The 20706-nt window shown below is 40.8% G+C and overlaps 1 protein-coding gene across 1 annotated transcript; it reads right to left on the bottom strand.

The window, feature by feature from the left end:
• Positions 1 to 4644: 4644 nt before the first annotated feature.
• Positions 4645 to 14338, bottom strand: LOC126647479 (fructose-1,6-bisphosphatase 1-like). Its single transcript, XM_050329778.1, has 7 exons — positions 14134 to 14338; positions 11628 to 11790; positions 9885 to 9977; positions 8709 to 8852; positions 7336 to 7473; positions 6019 to 6138; positions 4645 to 5057 (listed from the first exon to the last, which is right to left on the bottom strand). Exons 1-7 carry the CDS (start codon positions 14301 to 14303, stop codon positions 4866 to 4868), a joined length of 1020 nt encoding a protein of 339 aa, XP_050185735.1. The 5' UTR covers positions 14304 to 14338; the 3' UTR covers positions 4645 to 4865.
• Between the last annotated feature and the right edge of the window lie 6368 nt (positions 14339 to 20706).

Genomic DNA, 20706 nt, shown 5'->3' with positions numbered 1-20706 from the left:
GATGTTTCTGAGACCATGTGATTGAGTGCTCAGAATAGTAGCACCCCAGGCTGGCCCCATGGCTCCACTGGGATGTAGGAAAGGAGCCTGAGGCTGGACTACAGCTGAGCAGCCACTGCTTGGATGGTATCCCCACACACCGAAATTAGCTATGTACAGATCCAGTTACATATTCTCACTGTATGTTAGACTGGTTATAATGCAAAACTCTGGTAGGCTGCTTAGCTGGAAATGACTTTCCTGTAGATGCTGTTTAGCAATGGGCTCAACATAACCAAGGCAAAGTGCACAATTTACAAGGCACCAGAAATGAAGGCAGTGAAGCTCCCTTCCTATAATCCCTGCTTCTTCACCTAGACTAGTTACAAAGTAATTATGTCATCAATAATTTACAAATTAGGTTTCTTTGATAAAAACATGTCAGTGTCATAACTCACAAAATAAAGTTTTATGTCGGCTTTCATATTATAGTGCACCATGTAAATACAGGTAAGTCCAAATTTGCAGTTATGCTGCCAGTAACTCCTCACAAGCAATGTACTTGGAGCGCACAAAGCTGAGGTGAAGTTAGACTGTCAGCCTGACCAGTACTCCTAACCAGTACTAAAATGTTTTTAATGTATAATCTCTCTTCTGTGTAGCTAGAATATCATAAGCATACCAAAACAAATTAGTAAATAAGAAATGAGGGGGAGGGGAGAGTTGGCCTATGGCTTGTAACATTTATCAAAACACCACATGCAGATCTTCTGCTGATTACAAGTGATGTTTTACATTGGTCAAAAAGACAAAGTTCAGATCATCTTCTAAGAGAAGGTTTGTTTTAGAGTTAGTGGTTCAAAGGGTGTTTTTTTCAGAGCTAGTCAGTCTACTGTTTGCTTTTTTTTTTTTTCTTTAACTGAAAATTCTTCAGATATTTTTTACAGGCACTGGATTTTTTTAGTATGTATAAAGCACAATGCTTTGAGCTGCTCTCAAGTAACACTCCTTCAATAAGAAATTAACTAACTTATGCTAGTATGTAAAGGACACAGATTCTATAACCAAGCTTTCTTCAAACATTGCAGTCAACAGTGTAGCAAAGATAAATAAAAGAATAAAACATGGAATAAAAAAGCACATTATTGGATTGCATGAAAACTTTGGCGTGTTTCGATAAATACTGTGATCCCACTGGATAATAAAAACCTGAATGACTATATTTAATGATTAAATAAAAATAATTACCATTTTGGGGAGGCGGAAGAAATCACATGGTTTCAAAAATGTGTGATGAGTCCCTCTAAGTCTGAGAACCCCTCAGTGAAATGGATTGGAACAGCATAGAAAGGTTTAAAAAATTAAAACCTCAATTTGACAATCCATTTGACAAATGGGAGATTTACCCTCTAATATAAATATTACACAAGAGCTCTTGGGGATAATTCACACTTCCACTTGTGTATAGTCCAGTCATGTGTCTTAAAGGTGACACCTTTTCTAACAGACATGAAATGTTAGTCACTTGGATGGCACCAGATGAAATTGGAGCCACTGACATTTCACCAAAGGCCATGGTGCAGCTTCTGAACAGGGCAGTAGGAAGTACTGCCATAAGGGCTGACAGCAGATACTGTGGCAAACTGCCCCTCCTGCCCTGCACTGATGGGCAGGGATAGCTCTAGGAGGGGGGATGTGGAAGGACATTACTGAATAGTTCTCCCCACTGGTGGCCAGGGATGTTGTTCAAATGTGGGCTTACATAGAATCATAGAATCAGATGGGTTGGAAAGGACCTCTGAGATCATCAAGTCCAACCCTTGATCCTCTACCACCACAGTTACTACACTATGGCACTAAGTGCCACATCCAGTCTCTTCTTAAACACCTTCAGGAATGCAGAATCCACCACCTCCCTGGGCAGCCCATTCCAATGCCTGATTACCCTCTCTGTAAAGAATGTCTTCCTAATATCTAACCTAAACCTCCCCTGGCACAATTTGAGACAATGCCCTCTTGTCTTACTGATAGCTGCCTGGGAAAAGAGACCAAACCCCCACCTGGCTACAACCTCCTTTCAGGGAGTTGTAGAGACTGATGAGGTCTCCCCTGAGCCTTCTCTTCTCCAGACTAAACAACCCCAGCTCCCTCAGCCTCTCCTCATAGGACTTGTGCTCAAGTCCCTTCACCAGCCTCGTTGCTCTTCTCTGGACCTGCTCCAGCACCTCAATATCCTTCCTGAACTGAGGGGCCCAGAACTGGACACAGCACTCCAGGGGTGGCCTTACCAGTGCTGAGTACAGGGGAAGAATCACTGCCCTGCTCCTGCTGGCCACACTGTTCCTGATCCAGGCCAGGATGCCATTGGCCTTCTTGGCCACCTGGGCACACTGCTGGCTCATGTTCAGCCTCCTGTCAGTCCAAACTCCAAGGTCCCTTTCTGCCTGGCTGCTCTCCAGTCACGCTGTCCCCAGCCTGTAGCACTGCAGGGGGTTGTTGTGATCTAAGTGAAGGTACCAACACTTGACCTTGTGGAACCTCATCCTGTTGGAATCAGCCCAACTCTCCAGCCTATCCAGGTCCCTCTGCAGAGCCCTCCTGCCTTCCAGCAGGTCGACATTCTCCCCTAACTTGGTGTCATCTGCAAATTTACTGATGGAGGACTCAATCCCCTCATCTAAATCATCAGTAAAGATGTTTAACAGGACTGGGCCCAGCACTGATCCCTGGGGGACTCCACTGGTGACCGGCCGCCAGCTGGATGCAGCCCCGTTCACCAGCACTCTCTGGGCCCGGCCCTCCAGCCAGTTCCTAGCCCAGCACAGAGTGCCCCTGTCCAAGCCCTGGGCTGCAGCTTTTCCAGGAGTATATTATGGGAGACAGTGTCAAAGGCTTTGCTGAAGTCCAGAGAGACACATCCACAGCCTTCCCCTCATCCACCAGGTGGGTCAGCTGATCATAAAAGGAGATCAGGTTGGTCAGACAGAACCTGCCCCTCCTAAACCTGTGCTAGCTGGGTCTGATCCCTTGTCCATCCTATAGGTTCCATGTGATTGCACCTAGGATGATCTGCTACATATTATTGATTGGAAGAAAAACCCATCTCACAGTGTGAAAAATGTGAAAATGAACTGTCAGTCTAAAGGCAAAACCAAAACAAAACTGGGAATTGACCTAGCAAGTAATTAAGAGCAGTAATTAACTCTCCTCCTACAACCTTTACCTACTGTCAGTATGGTGTATTAAAAATAAACATATGCAGTCCAGGGATTCTTATCAAGCTTGAGGGTGGAATACAGACAAGGAATTACTGTAATTAGAGAAAAATGGTTGCTGTGGATACTATCTTCCAAGTTATGCTAATAGACTATTGAGGCACTGTAGTCCAAACTGACTATGGTCAGCACTGTTACAGTCCTTTAAGAGCTCAGATCCCTGAAAGGTCTGTATTCACAAGCAAAGCCTCATCAGAAGCAACATTTTCAGCAGACACTAGGCCATTCAGTCACTGCCAGAAACATCTTGTCCCTTGTCAATTTGGAGATGCATTTATTAAACTGTCTAAGGTTTGACAGTACACTTCCAAATGTCTCAGGTGACCTGTCAGAACAAGGGTCCCCAGTTTTTTTCTGTGTGAGCCCTTACAGAGCATGCCTTTGGTACAATGGACTCCAGGTTCCCCCACACTCCCTCCTTGTTTTACAAGAAGAACCATGCTCAGTCAGGCTATCTACATGGATGTATGCGAAATCCTCAAGCAGACAGGTTTATAGCTCATGGCACCCATACACAGGGCTTCCCAGACCATGGACTGAGTCCCTCTTTGGTGCCAGTCTACCCACAGAAACATTCACATGTCCCTTAGTTTGAGTTTGGCAAAGAAATTAATTCAAAGGGCTTGTGAGTCACAGCATAAACTGTATCCAGACAGGTGGACAGGCATCTGGCTTCCAAGCACGAGAGTCCTGTTCCCAGCAGCATGCTCTGAATCAGCATATTAAACATCAGTACGCTTTGTGGTGATTTTGCACCTTCCTGTTGCTTGCACAGCAGAATCCTTTTCCATGATAATCCACAATCCCAACATAATACAAAGAACAGCTGGTGGGGGTTGCTAGCAACACAAAGGTTCATGTTTTCATCAAGTAAACAGGTTAATTTCTGGCAAAAAGATATCCAGCTCACCACAGCAGAATCTGTCTACGTACATACTGTCTACACATACTCCTTATCCAGTTAACACCCCCCCCACCCCCCCAAATGTCATTTTCCATCTTTCTGTAACTGGATCTAGTGGAGTGACAACTGACAATGTTAAAAGTGTGTGTCAAAATTAACATATACTAATGCACACATTTCACAAATCTTAATTTCTGGTCAGAGCAAACCTGACTGAAGTACACTGAGCAACTTCTGGGACCTAGATGTCAGTCTAGGAAAGGTCACTCACTGTAAGAGGCTGCTGAGTATTCCTCACAAGATTTTTAGAGGTGGACAGAGTCAGGAGGACAGAGTCAGATACACTGGTGATAGTCTGTAACTTGTCTGAGTAAGTGGAGTGTTTTCCTCGTGGTTACTGAATGCAACACAGTATTTCCTTGCAACATAGTGGCTCTCACGTAATCACATATGATAAATGAAAAAGAAAACATATTTTTCCACTGCTTTAACTTTTACTGCTTTATTTAATGCAATATTTTAATGCCTTCCATTGCACAATGCAATTACACAAGATTTCACTTGAAAAAAAATCTTATGAAAAGATGGTTTATTTACTCTTTTGCTACAGAGGTCAAACAGTTCAATTTTGCAGTGCTGCAGTGTGTTCTTTGGTTCAGCTGTAAGACCTTTCATCCCCTTTGCACAGTGATTCCAGCAAGCTTTTTTTACTTAGCTGAATGCTTCTTGACTATCTCAAGGTACTCCTTTACATCATCAGGAGATCCCAAGACAACAGGCACTCTTTGGTGGATATCCTCAGGCACTATATCTAATATTGCTTGATGTCCAGTTGTTGCTATTCCCCCAGCCTTCTCAATAACAAAAGCCATAGGATTGCATTCGTAGAGCAGTCTCAGCTAGAAGACAAAAGTCAAAATGTCAGTAGTCAGCCCAGACAATGTTGAAAATCGTGAAATGTAAATATATTTAGCATTTGATTTTAAACTAATTCCATGTTACAAGTGTTCTTTATTTCACATAAACTTTGACTCAAGAATGAAATTGTGTGGATTTTTCTTTTAAACAAAATACAGAGAATGCTGGATTTGCCGAATTTGAGTGCTTTCTTCATACCTCCTGTTTGCACTATGCTATTTACATAGAGATAAAGCTTGCAAGTTTGACATAGCCATTAAGAAAGCAGACTACACAGGTCTGTGTGAAAAGAAAGGAAAACACTGGCCCTGAGTGTGCCACTAGGTTTCTCTAATGAATAACTGCATCTTATCTGCAACCTGAAGTAATAATTTACGGACAATTACAAAACAGATGAAAGGTCTTTGCTGAATAAACAGTCCCCTGATCAGCCTGTAAGCATGTGATCTTCCCTGACTGACCTGTTGCAGAGGCAGCCAGGCACAGTTCCTCCAGATGAGGCCCTCTTACCAAGCACAAGATGCAGATGGTTTTCTCTTTGGCAGAGCTTCTCCTAATGGGCCAACTACATTAAGGCTTCTTACAAACTATCTCATAATAGGAATCTCAGGGTTATATGGATTGTTTGCTCTGTAATACTTTGCTTGATTGGGGCCAGTACATTTTCAGCTCAGATGGTTCAGAGAAGCCTATTTGAACAGCACGTCTCCTGGTATGTTCCATAATCCAGATATGTTCGTGGATAAAGAACAGTCAGTGCAGTTGAAACAGGTTAGCAGCAGCCTTAAAATATGTGTCTGACAAATGACAGCATGCAAAGGGTGGCCATATCCGCACATAAGAAATGCAAGTTACCACTTACAAAACACAGGTTCTGCAATAAAAATATTGATCTTGACAGTGAAATGTCTACATAATGTAACAGGGTTTATTCAGGTTTACCTTTCCTTTGGGACTTTTGGAGTTAGCAGGATACAGAAAGATTCCTCCATACACCAACGTGCGATGCACATCAGCCACCATAGATCCTATGTACCTCCCACCATATGGTGAACTGCCATCCTACAGGAAGACATTTAAAGAAAGTAACTTGTGAGCACACCAGGTTAGCCTCTCCCACACTCCCCTTCAGCAGTCCTAACATCTAATGTCTCCATACTGTTCTTGACTGATAATATTCAAAGTAGTTTTGGAGAATATGTCAGTATCATCCTCACTTTCTAACTAAGAAAATCCAAGGAAAAGGACTGACAGAAGAATTCAGCATAGATGAGCAGTAGTGCCAGCAACAGAAAATGCATCTCAGCTCTTCAGCAGCTCTAACCCTTGGAAAACTCTGCATTTCCAGTAGCAAAAAAATCAAGTGCTAGGAATTGATGTTGGGGTTTTGTCTTTTATAGCAGAAAAAAAAAACAAGGAGCAAAAGATTTGATCTTTCCTACTTCTTCCAATCATTTTTGCCAGTTTCTACAACTTTTTGTAAAGAAATACTGGTATTATTTAATTATTATACTCCAGAGAATAATTTAATTTCTAAATAAAGAACATCTTAGGCCTGGAAAGATATTAGATGAAAACACCAGTCTTTTTCAAAAGCAAGATCAGGAACTCGGGAAGGGTCACTTACACTTCACAATAATAAGTGTCAATGTGATAACTCCAGTGATGACATATGTAAGGCATGAGAGCAGACATGCCTTTATGGGCACTCCGTGGAGCTTTGGGCCTCCTGACACCAGGAAGCTGCACAGCCACAAAGTAGGCCTTGAAACTACACCAGATTTCCAAGTGAGAGGTACCCTTAGGACCCAGCCTGTGTTACCACTGAGCAACAACCCACTGCCATCTCCACTCAGCTCTCCAACTCGTATGTTGCTGTAAGGAAGCAGCAATCTAACACATGTCAATCAAATTTTTTCATCACCAGATGAGAATTCCTCTCTACTTTACCAAATGCCCAGTTTTGACTCCAGGACCATTATCCAGGCCCCCTCCAGGAAGGAAGATTAAAAAAAAAGAAAAAAAAAAAAAGAAAAAAGAAAGAAAGAGAAAAAAAAAGTAAAAAAGGTGCAGTGCAGTATTGAAAAATGGCCACACCAACTACTGCTGTCATTATCCATCCTACATCAGGTTACATTATAAACAGATAGGAAAGAAAAACAAGCTCTGAACAGTGCATGAGAGAGCGACTGATCATAAAGTTAGAACTCATGAGAGTTGCTTGTCATCAGAAAATTTCTCTGAAACAGTATCTTTTACCTCAGGGAATTTTTTCTTTTTGAGATACTCTGTGACCGCAGGATCAAAATATTTAGCATAGCCTTCATTGAGACTGTAGATATTTCCCTTCCTTTTTATTTTCACATCTCTTTCCACCAAAATGAATTCTCCAATTGCCTAACAATAAGAAAGAAAAACTATTTGTTAACATTAATTACTCATTTATTTACAAACAAAGGCAAAACCCAATAATACACAGAATTTAATAAAAATCTACTACCACTGCCAATTTTTAAAAATAATTTGTTACTTACAAAAAAAGTGGTCTTTGCAATCCACATGCATAAAACATAGACAGAGCACGAATCCTGAGATCATGCAAGTTTCTTCATTCTACCATTCCAAGTTCTCTAGTCCTTTTCTATGCCAAAAAAATCCTGCTCTGTAAATTTGTTTAGCTGTCCACTCATTTGTTAGACTTATAATAAATGCACAGTTCTGAGGAGTTTCGAAACTGAGCATGCTTGTTGAACCAACACATAAGCATCTTCAAATAGCTGCAGATATTAAAAAATTCCAGTTTGTTTTTGATTGGAAGACTGTGGCCAAGAGAGCCAGTCTCCGTGACCCAGGGCTGGTCTGTTTAGTTTTCTCTATAGTAAATTTCTAAGTCAGTGCTATGAGTAAGCAAAATAACATGCAGGCATGCCCAAAGTTAAATCTGTAACCTGAGTATGGACATAAATACATGCATCTACTTAAGCTGCTACTAAACAAAGAGCACCAAGTGATATTTCCTGCAGCTTCTTCCCTGTGGGTTATAAAAATTCAAGACCAGCAGGTGGCAGAGCCTGACTGATTAAAAAAAAAAAAAAAAACAAACTACTAAAACAAACTACTTTCTGCTGTGATCAACAGGACTTTTGTGTTAAAACTCGTATGGTAAACGCATGCTAGAATGTCAAACACACCTACAAACGTCACTTACTCTTTTACACATCATGGTGGGATCTGAAAACACAAGAAAAGGTTAAATATTTCTGCTCCTCTGGTTTACTAAGGCCCTAGCATTAAGGAAAAGACAAATAAGACTTAAAGGGCATTTTGCATGCAGAAAACAGCTCATTTTCAGTATCACATGACTATACACGCTGTGTATTTGCCTCGCTGGCTCAGCTGTCTTCCTGTTGTTGAGTCACACATAGCAGTGCTGCAGTCAGCCAGCTCAATGTAGGTCTGTTGACATTATTGCTGATGGGTTACAAGTACAAGCACAAGCACATTGACACTTCATTACTTCATGTTAGCCTGAAAACTGCTCCTTTGTTTGATTTTGTTGGGGACAAAAAGTTCTCATAGACAGTACCTTGTTACCCCTAATGCAGAAGCAAAGAAACAGAAGAGATTCTCACCGGATCCAGCATGAAACAGTTGACACCTCCAGCAGAAGTGGCCAGTACCAACATTGTGGCACTCCCATAGAGGGCATAACCAGCTGCCACAAGATTACGCCCAGGTTGTAAAGCATCTTTACCAGAAGGTTCATCAGGGGACACCTAGAATAAGAAGGAGTATAGTCAACTTTACTTCATTTCTATAGTTGTTACAAAACTACACTACCTGTGATAGGCACTGGTCTTCTACTGCACATCCATACACAAGGTAGAACAAACGCTTCCATGATCCACAGCTGAGATTCCTATTGGATGCACTAACACAAATTATATTGAGAATACAAACACATTGATAGAGCAATGCTCTTGTATAAGCCTAGCTGGAATGCAGGAAGCAGGAAAGGATTAAGGAGATAATAAAGAGCTGTGTTCCTCCTTGTAGGTGATGATGAACACAGCTCAGAGGAAAACTCTGAGGCACAGTTGAAAAGCAAGAAATGAAACATGACTCACTGAGTTCAAAGCAGACCAAAGGTACTTTAGATTCCTTTTTGTTTTCTTTTGCTTCATACAATAATGAAGTTGAAAAATAGCTACTTTGGGATATATGACAACATTAAAAAGATGATTGAAATGGACAGTTGGGTGTGTTTTACCTGACTTAATTTTTACACCATATTGTGACCTGAAAGTCTGGTATTTCAAGCTTCTCCAGACAGGGTTCTGCCTTTCATACTGAATTAGACACTTCAAATGCACATGACATGTTTCAGCTCTGGTTTATGTTTGAAGCCTCTCCTCAGGCTAACAGGACTATTAGTACAGAGCATAAGAAAACCTGAAAGCACATTCCTCAAGTAGAGGACAACTACTTGGTATTTTGTCTCAAGACAAATACTCATGAAACCTAAGATGTGATCTGTTTTCAAGGGGTAGTTGCTTTAGCTGGCTAATTAAATATCAGCTAGGCTTCTGTGTACATGTAGGTACTTCATCTTCTAAGAGACTAATGCAAATCCTTCATGAACGTTTTATACAAGTGTCTGTGAAATAGCAGATTTAACTTAAAGCTGGCCCTGAAAGCCTCTTTTACAAACAAGTTTAGTTAGATTTTATTAAGTCTTCCCACACAATTATATTTCACCAAAAGATGCACAATAACAGTTTCTCCCGTCTTACGTGAAAGCATTTTACCTTTCTATAGATTGCAAAGATGGTCCCAATGGAAACAAGACAGTCAATGTTGGAAGAACCATCTAGAGGGTCTATGCAGACTATGTATTTACCCTAGAAAATACAAAAGAGTGAACTATATTAGTGACATTATTCACCCAATTTCCCCAAATACAAACATTCCAGGAGATAAATTTTCTCAAAGACTTACAACGCACTATAAACTAAAAGGCTTTTATAGATTACTAGGGAAACTGAATTCAGCTGTTAGGAATTCTTTGGCTCCAATTTCATTCTTGATTATAACTGTGATTTGTAACAAAGCAGAGGTTGAGAAATTTTTAAATTACGTAGCAGATGATGACACAGGAAAGGTGAAGTTTTCCTACACAATTTTTAATATGAAATAAAAAATAGGAATATTTCAAAATTATTAGTTTAGCTTCATCTATGTAATTAAAGCCAATCCATTTTAATAGACATCCTGTAATATCTACCATCTAAGCTAAGCTGCACTTGTTCTTCTGTAACAACATGGCTTTCTGAACCATAAGGAACAAGACAAATGAAGATCAGCCTTTTTCAAGTAGAACTAAAAATTAGAGATGATAAAAAGACCTTTAACAGGTGACATGCCTAAACTATATATTTCACTTTATCTGTGCTCTGAAGGACATGTGGTCAGAAATTACCTTAGTCAGGTTGGTCTTGGCCTGGGTTTTGGAGACTCAAAAAAATGGTCCCTGCCTATTGTTGGATTAAGGATTCCTGTAGGTATAGGAAATTGCCAGTATAAGGGGAAGCGCTGAATTAGCTGTACCTTTTAAGTATCTCATTCCTCCTTTATTTTATTCACAGTGTTAATAATAATGTGTAACAAGAGTGTTTATTCACTTTTCATTTAAATTTACCCTGTATGCCAGAAGTTTATTTAAGTCCAAGAGTGTTTTACTCTGCAAGTAGGAATTCTGGGTAGGAATTGATAAAAACACCATATTAGCTCACATTTAGTTTAGAAAAGCATTATTACTGAGTCTCCCTCAGAGTTCTTTGACAATTTTTGATAATATTTGTTCAGATCTAAGGCAATCTGTGTTCATCCAATGCCTATAAAATCAACATTGAAGATTTCTCAACTGAGAGAGGAGGAAAGAACTGCTTTTCAAATTATGTTTTAATCAATTATTTTTACTAATTTTTTACTCAAACTTTTACATTATCACACCAAAATATTAGATAGGAAAAAGGAACTATCCCTCAAGAAGTGCATGCAGACTTGTCAACATAAATAATAAATATGCAAAAATTACTTTTTTTCATTGTTTCTAACTTTTTCAGGGGTTTCAAGAGAATTTGCATGAATTAAAGACCTCGAGATTTGTCCTGCATAGAACAGCTCCTCAGTGTCCTGCTGACAAAGTGACTTTACAACAGGGCTTGACTCAGAGTATAGTTCCAGAGATGAGATGGGGTGTAAAGAAACGTTTCTTCCACAATAAGTAAAAGGTGGGAAAAAATGGAAGGTGAGGAGGAACAATAGAGAAAAAAAATGAAAACAAGAAACATCAGTCTGGAGAGCAGAAATTATAGAAAGGACAAATGTTGACTGATGCTCTCTCTACCAACCCACTCCACCTTCATTTGCCAATACAGGAAAGTACTTGTTTTCTGAAAATTTGATAGTTTTAGTTTCTCAGATCTGAAGCAATACAGCTTTAAAGGCTGATTTGAAATCAAGTAGGGAGAACTTTTAAAGCTACTAACCTGTTTTTCAGTTTCCACTATCACAGCATCTTTGTTTTCTTCTGACACAATAACACATGTACTGAAGGATGACTTGAGCATGTTAATCACCAGGTCATTGGAAAGAATATCCAACTTTTTTACTTGATCTCCTGTTACATTGGTAGATCCAGCAATTCCATAGCTAGAGCAACGGCAAGAGAGAGCATTTTATGAGAACGAAGCACTGTGTCTTCCAAAGTGTGCTGTTTCTGGTAAACATATACTTGTAAAACATAGAGCACTTATGGATGATATCTCAGCACTCTAAGCCTATTTTCTATTTACTGCCCAGTAAACTGTTGCTGAGACCTGTTAACATTAGCTGTGGTGGCAAATCTAGAAGTTGCTGACTGTGAATGTGAATACAAAACAAAGAATCACCTTTCAATAGCTTGTAAACTGCTGGCAAACACAACTGGAGCAGGCTGTGAAGGCTGAATTACAGTTTGCTTCTTAATGACCTCTAAACTTCAATATCTAAATACTGTTCTTGAATCCTAGGCTCTTAAGACTTCATTAGAAAACTTACACTTAAGAAGTATATGAACATATATATGATATATGTATACGAATATATGTGTGAATCTGACGACACAACTTATGCTATGGCTTCTGTATGTAATATATATACAGACTCCTGATTAGCAATGTGATGTGCCAATTGTAGCAGGAAAACTTTGTTCACAGATAAGTCAGCTTTTTTTGGTTCATTGTTTTCAGTTTTGATTTTAAGTAAACATGTCCTTGGAAAAAGAACTGAGAAATAGAAATAAGAAACGCAAATAAAACACTGTGAGCTAAACAGAATCTGGCACTCAGAAGTACTAAAGACCATACGATAGGTGATTTTGCATGCAAAACCAAGAAAGGGGAAGCTTAGTTCTTAGGAGAGAAAAACAATAGCCAGCATACATTCAGGTGACTCTTATGCACTTCAGCTGTGGTTCGTTGATTACACTAAACACCATTATTTCAGGATTTTTTAAATAACACTGAAAAGAATTCATTACATTTCTTCAGGTTAATGCTAAGACAAAGGAAAATTTCTTTTTCTCTCTCTCTTTGTTACAGTGACTTGAACATTTTCCTGCAATTGTGAAAATTCTTTTAGAAAAAAAATGTACTTTGAACACCATGCTTTAGGAGTGGAGGCACAGCAGCAGCTACAGCTTTCACATCTTGCCTGTTGGGGATTCGAGGGTGGGGAAGGTAGTGTCCATTGCTGAGCCTGAAGCTGGGAAGGGTCTATATGTCTTCCCAGCTGTTCCACATTTTCCCTGCTGGGCAGCACTAAGCATACAGTTGAGCCTGGGGATGATCCAAAGAAATGGATTCCAGTGATCCTTATTTGTTCATATTCCCCAAGAGCAAAGCAATGTCCTGCTCATAAAACATAGTCCCACAGTGGGAGATGTACTGCTCAAGGAGGCTTATGAGTTTGAAGCCTGGTACCCCAGCGCTGCTGGAGAGTCAAACCCACTGTATATCACAAGGCAAGTCTTTGTACAGGTATTGAACCTGTGGGCACCTGTCAAGAGACTCACATGTAGGACACAAAAGGAATGGGACATTAGACTTAAAAATCAGGTTACAGCTGGGAAACCCTGGTCTTTACCAACAGACATGAAAGGGCTAACACATAACGATTAAAAATTATCAAAGTTACGTGAAGTCTGAAGTCAAAACAGAAAAATAATTAAAGCATGCATAAAGCGTAGGATTGTTGCCTTTTTCTTATATTTTCCACTGTATGCCTTGTAGACGCGAATTCATTTTGTATTCACAGTTTCCAGTAACTGATGAAGCAGCCCATGTCTAACGCCCTGATTAACATACAACTGGGCATATGAACAATAAGTAAAATACTTAGGAGGATTAGTTACCTACCACCAGTTTCAGCTATTTCACATTTCAAGAGCTTGAATTTCCTACTGAAGCATCTCCAGAACAACTTCCCTCTGACTGGCTGACTACAGACACTACTGTTCCTAACCAGTGCACTTTCTAAAAGCTTTAGACATCCAAAGTTTCACAGAGAAACTCTGTTTGCTATGATGCAGTAGGAAATAAGCCATACTTCTGAATTTGATAAACACGTCAAAGTATAAAATGGTGCTTTGATACTATGTAATATGCAATGAGCAACAATTCAGCTACATTTTGACAGGCTTTGTCTTTCAGTCTGTTTGTTTGGTGCAAAGCACCCAAACTTGCTGAAGGTTTGCATGAAGTTCTGTTATCATGAGACATCGCTCAGACTGCATGCTAATACTAACAAAAAGTCATAGCATCCGTCTTACTTGAGAAAATCAAGAAACCAAGATGCTAATGGAGTTACGGCTGGGTAGGTCGACCCCACTCACAGACCTTCCTGGTAACACTCCTCCCCATTCCCATCCCCATTCCCATCCCCATTCCACCACCCTGGAGGCACCCCTGGAACCGCAGGGATGCGGGAAGGTGCGGGGTGCATTCCGGGACTCACAGGTTGGCAATGCCCGCTTTACGGACGGCGGTGGAGATGGCTTTAATGGCAGTGCAGAGGGAGTTGAGGAGCTGTGTGAACTCCCCCGTGCCTTTCGCCCGCCTGCCCTCCTCCATCACGAAGCGGGTCATGGTGATGACATCGGTATCGAAGGTGGAGCGGTCCGTCATGGTGGCGGCAGGCGACACTGGCGACGCTGCCGCCGCCGCCGCCACTTGGGCCGGCGGGGCGGGGCGGGGACACGGGCGGGGCCGTGGGCGTGGAGCGGCCCCGGCCCCACCACCCCACACACCGCGGGGCTGGGGGAAGGCGGGGTCGGGGGTGAGAAAGACAAGGGGGAGCCCATCTCATCATCCACCCCGGCTCTCTAAACGATCCGCGGCGGGGAAACCTCAATCCCCGCAAGTATACCTTTTTTTTTTTTTTATCCAAGTCTTGTCTCACTCCTATACACTGTGGGGGTAGAGGAGAAGGAAGAATGCTTTGGGTATCCGTTATGTGAACGGCACAGAAAGTCAATCGAGACAGTGGTGCTGGTAGCTCTCAGTGTTTGCAATGTTCACGCTTCAATGCTAACGCTCTTGGAAGCATGCCCAAAAATTCAGAAGTCCGTTTCTTTCACCACTTGATTGCAAAACAGCATGCAGCATGTGGGTTATGGTGAACTGCACACAATCTACAGAGTAAGGTTAGTATTTTCTGCCACACAGGAATGCTCTTATCCTGACCCATCAGTACAGGAAAAACACACATTTAGTAATCTATTCCATCAAGTATTAACTTAGTTTGTGTACAGAGATCAAGCTAACCCCATGTGCCCCAAAATATCCCACACATTAAAAAAGCTGCAAGGAAACAGCCACTGGAAGCTAGAGCCAATGAGATTTTTATAATAAATTCTATTTTTATAATAAATTCTCCAAAACTGTTCAATAGAAAGACCTCAGTGCCTGGCAAAGTTATGGAGCAGATCATCCTGAGTGCAATTACACAGCACTTACAGGATGGACAAGGGATCAGACCCAGCCAGCATAGGTTTAAAAGGTAGGTTCTGTCTGACCAACCTGATCTCCTTTTATGATCAGCTGACCCACCTGGTGGATGAGGGGAAGGCTGTGGATGTGTCTGTCTGGACTTCAGCAAAGCCTTTGACACCATCTCCCACAGCACACTCCTGGAAAAGCTGCAGCCCAGGGCTTGGACAGGGGCACTCTCTGCTGGGTTAAGAACTGGCTGGAGGGCCGGGCCCAGAGAGTGCTGGTGAACGGGGCTGCATCCAGCTGGGGGCCGGTCACCAGTGGTGTCCCCCAGGGATCAGTGCTGGGCCCAGTCCTGTTTAACATCTTTATTATGATTTAGATGAGGGGATTGAGTCCACCATCAGTAAATTTGCAGATGACACCAAGTTGGGAGGGAGTGTCGATCAGCTGGAAGGCAGGAGGGCTCTGCAGAGGGACCTGGATAGACTGAAGAGTTGGGCTGATTCCAACAGGATGAGGTTCCACAAGGCCAAGTGTTGGTACCTTCACTTAGATCACAACAACCCCCTGCAGCGCTACAGGCTGGGGACAGCGTGACTGGAGAGCAGCCAGGCAGAAAGGGACCTTGGAGTTTGGATTGACAGGAAGCTGAACATGAGCCAGCAGTGTGCCCAGGTGGTCAAGAAGGCCAATGGCATCCTGGCCTGCATCAGGAATGGTGTGGCCAGCAGGAGCAGGGAAGTGATTCTTCCCCTGTACTCAGTGCTGGTGAGGCCACCCCTGGAGTGCTGTGTCCAGTTCTGAGCCCCTCAGTTCAGGAAGGACATTGAGGTGCTGGAGCAGGTCCAGAGAAGAGCAACGAGGCTGGTGAAGGGACTTGAGCACAAGTCCTGTGAGGAGAGGCTGAGGGAGCTGGGGTTGTTTAGTCTGGAGAAGAGGAGGCTCAGGGGAGACCTCATCACTCTCTACAACTCCCTGAAAGGAGGTTGTAGCCAGGTGGGGGTTTGGTCTCTTTTCCCAGGCAGCTATCAATAAGACAAAAGGTCATGGTCTCAAGCTTTGCCAGGGGAGGTTTAGGTTAGATATTAGGAAGAAATTCTTTACAGAGAGGGTAATCAGACATTGGAATGGGCTGCCCAGGGAGGTGGTGGATTCTGTGTCCCTGAAGGTGTTATAGAAGAGACTGGATGTGGCACTTAGTGCCATAGTGTAGTAACTGTGGTGATAGTAGATCAAGGGTTGGACTTGATGATCTCAGAGATCCTTTATAACCCATCTGATTCTATGATTCTATGATTCTATGATTCTGTGATTCTATGTAGGTTGAGTCCCAATTCAAAAGTCAGAAATTAATGTACCTCATACAAATACTGCTGTAAGGGAATCTAGACTCTCCTTAAGCTCTTTTGATTGATTGATTGATTGATTGATTGATTGATACCTGGTTTTGCTGCAAAATCAAGTAATATGTTTTGCTGCTAATATTTGATCAGAAAAATCCAAGCACTAGTATGGGAAACCAAGTTCACCCAACACCTGACCCTAGATACACCCTTTAACACAATAATTTGACAAACACAAATCTGAATATGGGTGATTTACTCTACACATTGCAGATTTGTTGTACTAGCCACTGTTTTATATTTCCATTATCTAAGGAGATCAATAATTTAAAAAACTTGATTCTTTTCAGTAGAATACATCCATGAATTGAATGAGCACAGTCTCAAATTCTAAATGGAAACCTCAGACTGAAATCTTTACAGGCTGTGTCAAAGACAGGGCAAAAATCTTCTAAAAGGTGCACCTCTTTGCATATATATATACATTCTATCTTCATCCAAAGCACACTGCATGTCTACACATTACATACTTCAAAAGTATGCATAAATATCTTCTCTTTAAAGTGTACACAGCTTTTTAGCCATGCCCAGAGGTACAGAGTCCTAAAGATATTAGGTATGAGTAGTTTTAATGCTCTTCTGAATGGGATATTTCAGTCTTTGGCAAGTGGTTACCAGTCCACCAGTATAAAAATGCTCATGGAGTGGGAGGTGGATTTTGGAAAATTTACAAAACATGGAAAATAGCTCTTTTTTTAAGAGTAAACAATACTTTACAACCGTCTACAGCAGCTACTTCAGTCTTAATAGTTGAGAAAAACTAATAGCAAAAATCCCATAAAATTTTGGATGAGTGCACTTGAACTGGGTAGAAGCAAGTAGACAGAACAGTCATGGTAACAGACTCTAGAATTTCTGATTAGGAACAATTTATCTTAAATGTGAAAACTCTAACAAATACATCAGTAATCTGCAGCAAGAGCTGTACTTCATTTCCAAATAGTCAAGATCGGTTCAAAATGGACAAACCTAAAGTTTTAATACCTGTGCCTGATTCATTTTAGTCACAGAGCTATGCATGCTCTCCTTGAGTTTTAAGATGAAACCTCAGCTGAGAAATTTTGGAGTTTGTGAGATGAGTGGGACGAGTTTTACTCTTCCATTCCTACCATGGAAGCCAGGTAGAAACAAGTAAACCGTGAACTGAAACAGAAATTCTTTGAGAAGATTCTGGGTTTTTACAAATCCATCCAGATTGGCATTTTCTGTGGAAGCAGAATAATTATTTTTAGCATACAGAGTATGTTCTTAATCTTCTGTACTCAAGGCAATTGATTGTACTGTAGATGAACCCATTTCCACACCTCTCACCTTAGACTATATGCACACATTGGTAGTGCAGAAAGTTGACTTTGCATTAAATAATTATCCGATGGTAGAGTGCAGACAAGCTGTGCAGCCCTACAGCAATCATGCTGTGTGGTAACAGTAAAATCAGTGTAAGATTAAAAGTACGTTCTACATGTCCCTTTAGAAAACAGAAGTTAAACATTTATTGAAAATGAATTTGTGGATTTGAGAAGGTCAGTGCTGGTTGACTAAACATTGCTGAAACAGCTCACTTCTACATAGAAAACACAGTCTTATTTGCGCACAGGTGACGTCAACCAGATGACACTGTTCACAGCAGTTTTAGAACTCTAAGCTTCCAAAGACATGTAACTTCTTTGAAACAAATTTTTCATCCAGCACATAAAATCCAAAATGTGTGATTACTTTGAAACTAAGACAAATGCTGATGAGAAATCCCCAAGTATTCTGTTACAAAGGTTGCACCTCATAGTTTCAAATGACAGCCAAAAAGACAACAGGTCTGAAACTCCTTCACAAAGGCCTTTTTTTTTTTTCCCCCTGAAGTAAAAGTGCCCATGCGGGAAAGACATTTTTCTGAAACATACCACTTTTTCTGAAGAAGAATCTTCTTTGTGCAAAGGTCACAAAACTGCAGAAGTTGTGTGCTATCTGGGTGGACAGAGGATAAGTCACACTGAAATCATTTGCAAGGCCATGTCACTTCACAAGATGCTCTCTATCTTGCAATGCTATGATGACTAGGGCTGAAACAGTTCATCCTGCCTGCTGCAATAGCTGCATGAGGAGGAATTGCACACAGGAAATTATCAAGCTGATTTCTAGATGAACAATCAATATTTTGTCTTCACTGTTTCATAAAGTGCTTCCTTTCATCTGTGTGAACTTTTGTAACAGTATGCACACATAGGAGATAGAATAGAACATTTATTTATGACTATGATAGCAAAGCACTCCATGTCTCTGGTCACGAGTGAAAGATACCAGGTGGCATAAACTGTTGTTTAAACTTCGGTAATTATGAGTAAAAATTGGATAAAAAATAATTTCTCCATGTAGCAGATGTAAAATGGGCTTTATTTGATACCACGCGCTATATGACTCTGACTGACTAATAAGTAGAATTGAACTACAGGTTTGATATTAAGTAACGTGAAGGGATTTTCCTGTGCCGTGTTCGCCTGGTGCCCTCTTGTGGGAGTGGGGACACTCACAGCATTCCTTTGTGACCAGCTCTGTGAGTGTACCTTTGCAGTTTTCTGTAGGGTGACAAAGCACTTAATGTGCAGACAGTAGATCCTAGAAAAGAAGTCGACATGCCTCTGAAATACAAAGATAAATATTGAACTATAATATAAAAATCTTTGTATTTTCTGTTTATCCACAATATTCTACCAGGCAAGCAGAGCAAAGAGTATTCTCCTCAATGCTGCATTTGCTACCACTTCTCATCTTGTAAAAAGCACATTAAAAGTTTTTTAAGTAATCACTCCAAGAAAAAAAAAAACAACAAAAAACAAAACCAACAACAAACAGAAACAAATCCGAAAATTACTGTTAAAAATATTCAGAGATTTCAGTGCACTCAGTACTAAGCTAAGAAGGTAATCAAGGTGTAGTTAAAATTCTTAACAGTTCACTTTGCAGAAATAAATAACTTCTGTCAACAGTGAGTGACGTGTCATGGTTACATGATACAATTTGTCAGTGTAACAATCAAATGAAGGAAAAAAAGGGAAGAATTGGTTTTTGCATTTAAATTGGGAACCTGCAAAATTCATGATTGATGGTTGGTATAAACAGTCAAACTCCATTCTCAAACCCTGATCATAGGTTGGATTGCCAGGACAGGTCTTCTATTAATGTCCTTGCAGATTTATTTGCTGGCTCAAATACCTATTTATATTGCTATAATTCCAAGTACAGTCTGTCCAGGCTTTTCTTCAGGATGAGTTACATGGACAGTGCCACAGAGGTTCAGCTGTGAAGATCCAACTCAGCATTTTTCAGCTGTGGTAATTTCAGTTGTACATGATCCATTTCAGACCAGATATTCTCAAATGTTAAGTTAAAAGTATCTTCTTCCATAAAGTTTGATGCCTTTGAATTTTTAGGATTTTTTGCTTTTCGTAGATTTTAAAGTAGCTGTGTAGTAAATACAGATTTTTAATATAGCTGTATAATCTGTCACTTTAGAATAGTAGTTACACATTTACCAAACTCTATACCCCCATGTCATATTGAATTTTCTGAATTCTTTAAGTTCGTTAAGACTCCTTTCAAGGCAGGCCTTTATTTTGGTTAAGAACATTTGCACTCCAGGCCCGAACAACAAGGTACCATCATAGTCAAAGCAACCTTCAAGCCCAGAACCTTGGAGCAGCTCAATAGCCAGTACATGCCATGAAGAGGAAGATGAGGAAGAAAGGGGTCTTAGGACCCCCTCAGCTCAATTCCAGAGAGACATGCCAGGGAGAGGATCTGAGGGGTGGATTGTTCTGGGGTTGGATGGATAATCCTGTAAATTGTGGAACCCCTGGACACCGAGGTGTTCACCTTTTTCTCTACTCCTGGGGCCAGAAGGCCCTTCATTAAAGATCTGCTCTCTTATCTTATCTCTATATTAAATTTGGCTGGAGTTTTTTCTGCTCCTGATCTTTAGGCAACAAGTTACAGAAGAAAGAGTGGTTTGATTTTCCAGGTTTATTGACAGTGTGAAGAAGGTCTGAACTTTCCTGGTAGTGAGATACATACTACAGAGTATGATGCAGAAATGCAACATAATATCCACAGAAGACTCCTTTTGTATAAGCCCTTGAAAAATATGGCCAATAATTGAGTCTGAATGACTGTTTATATGGTCATTCCATGTTGATCCT

This window comes from Myiozetetes cayanensis, unplaced genomic scaffold, assembly GCF_022539395.1.
Source record: "Myiozetetes cayanensis isolate MyiCay16 unplaced genomic scaffold, myiCay2020 scf4, whole genome shotgun sequence".
Classification (NCBI taxonomy): domain Eukaryota; kingdom Metazoa; phylum Chordata; class Aves; order Passeriformes; family Tyrannidae; genus Myiozetetes; species Myiozetetes cayanensis.
This window is presented reverse-complemented; position numbering and strand designations above follow the sequence as displayed.

What these genes read in the sequence shown, in the direction of transcription:
- LOC126647479 (XM_050329778.1), bottom strand. Translation starts at nt 14,303, where the DNA reads ATGACGGACCGCTCCACCTTCGATACCGATGTCATCACCATGACCCGC. An exon ending in TAGTGGAAACTGAAAAACAG is followed by an intron (nt 9,978 to 11,627) that starts GTTAGTAGCTTT and finishes TGTATTTTCTAG; the next exon opens with GGTAAATACATAGTCTGCAT. An exon ending in TCTTTGCAATCTATAGAAAG is followed by an intron (nt 8,853 to 9,884) that starts GTAAAATGCTTT and finishes TTCTTATTCTAG; the next exon opens with GTGTCCCCTGATGAACCTTC.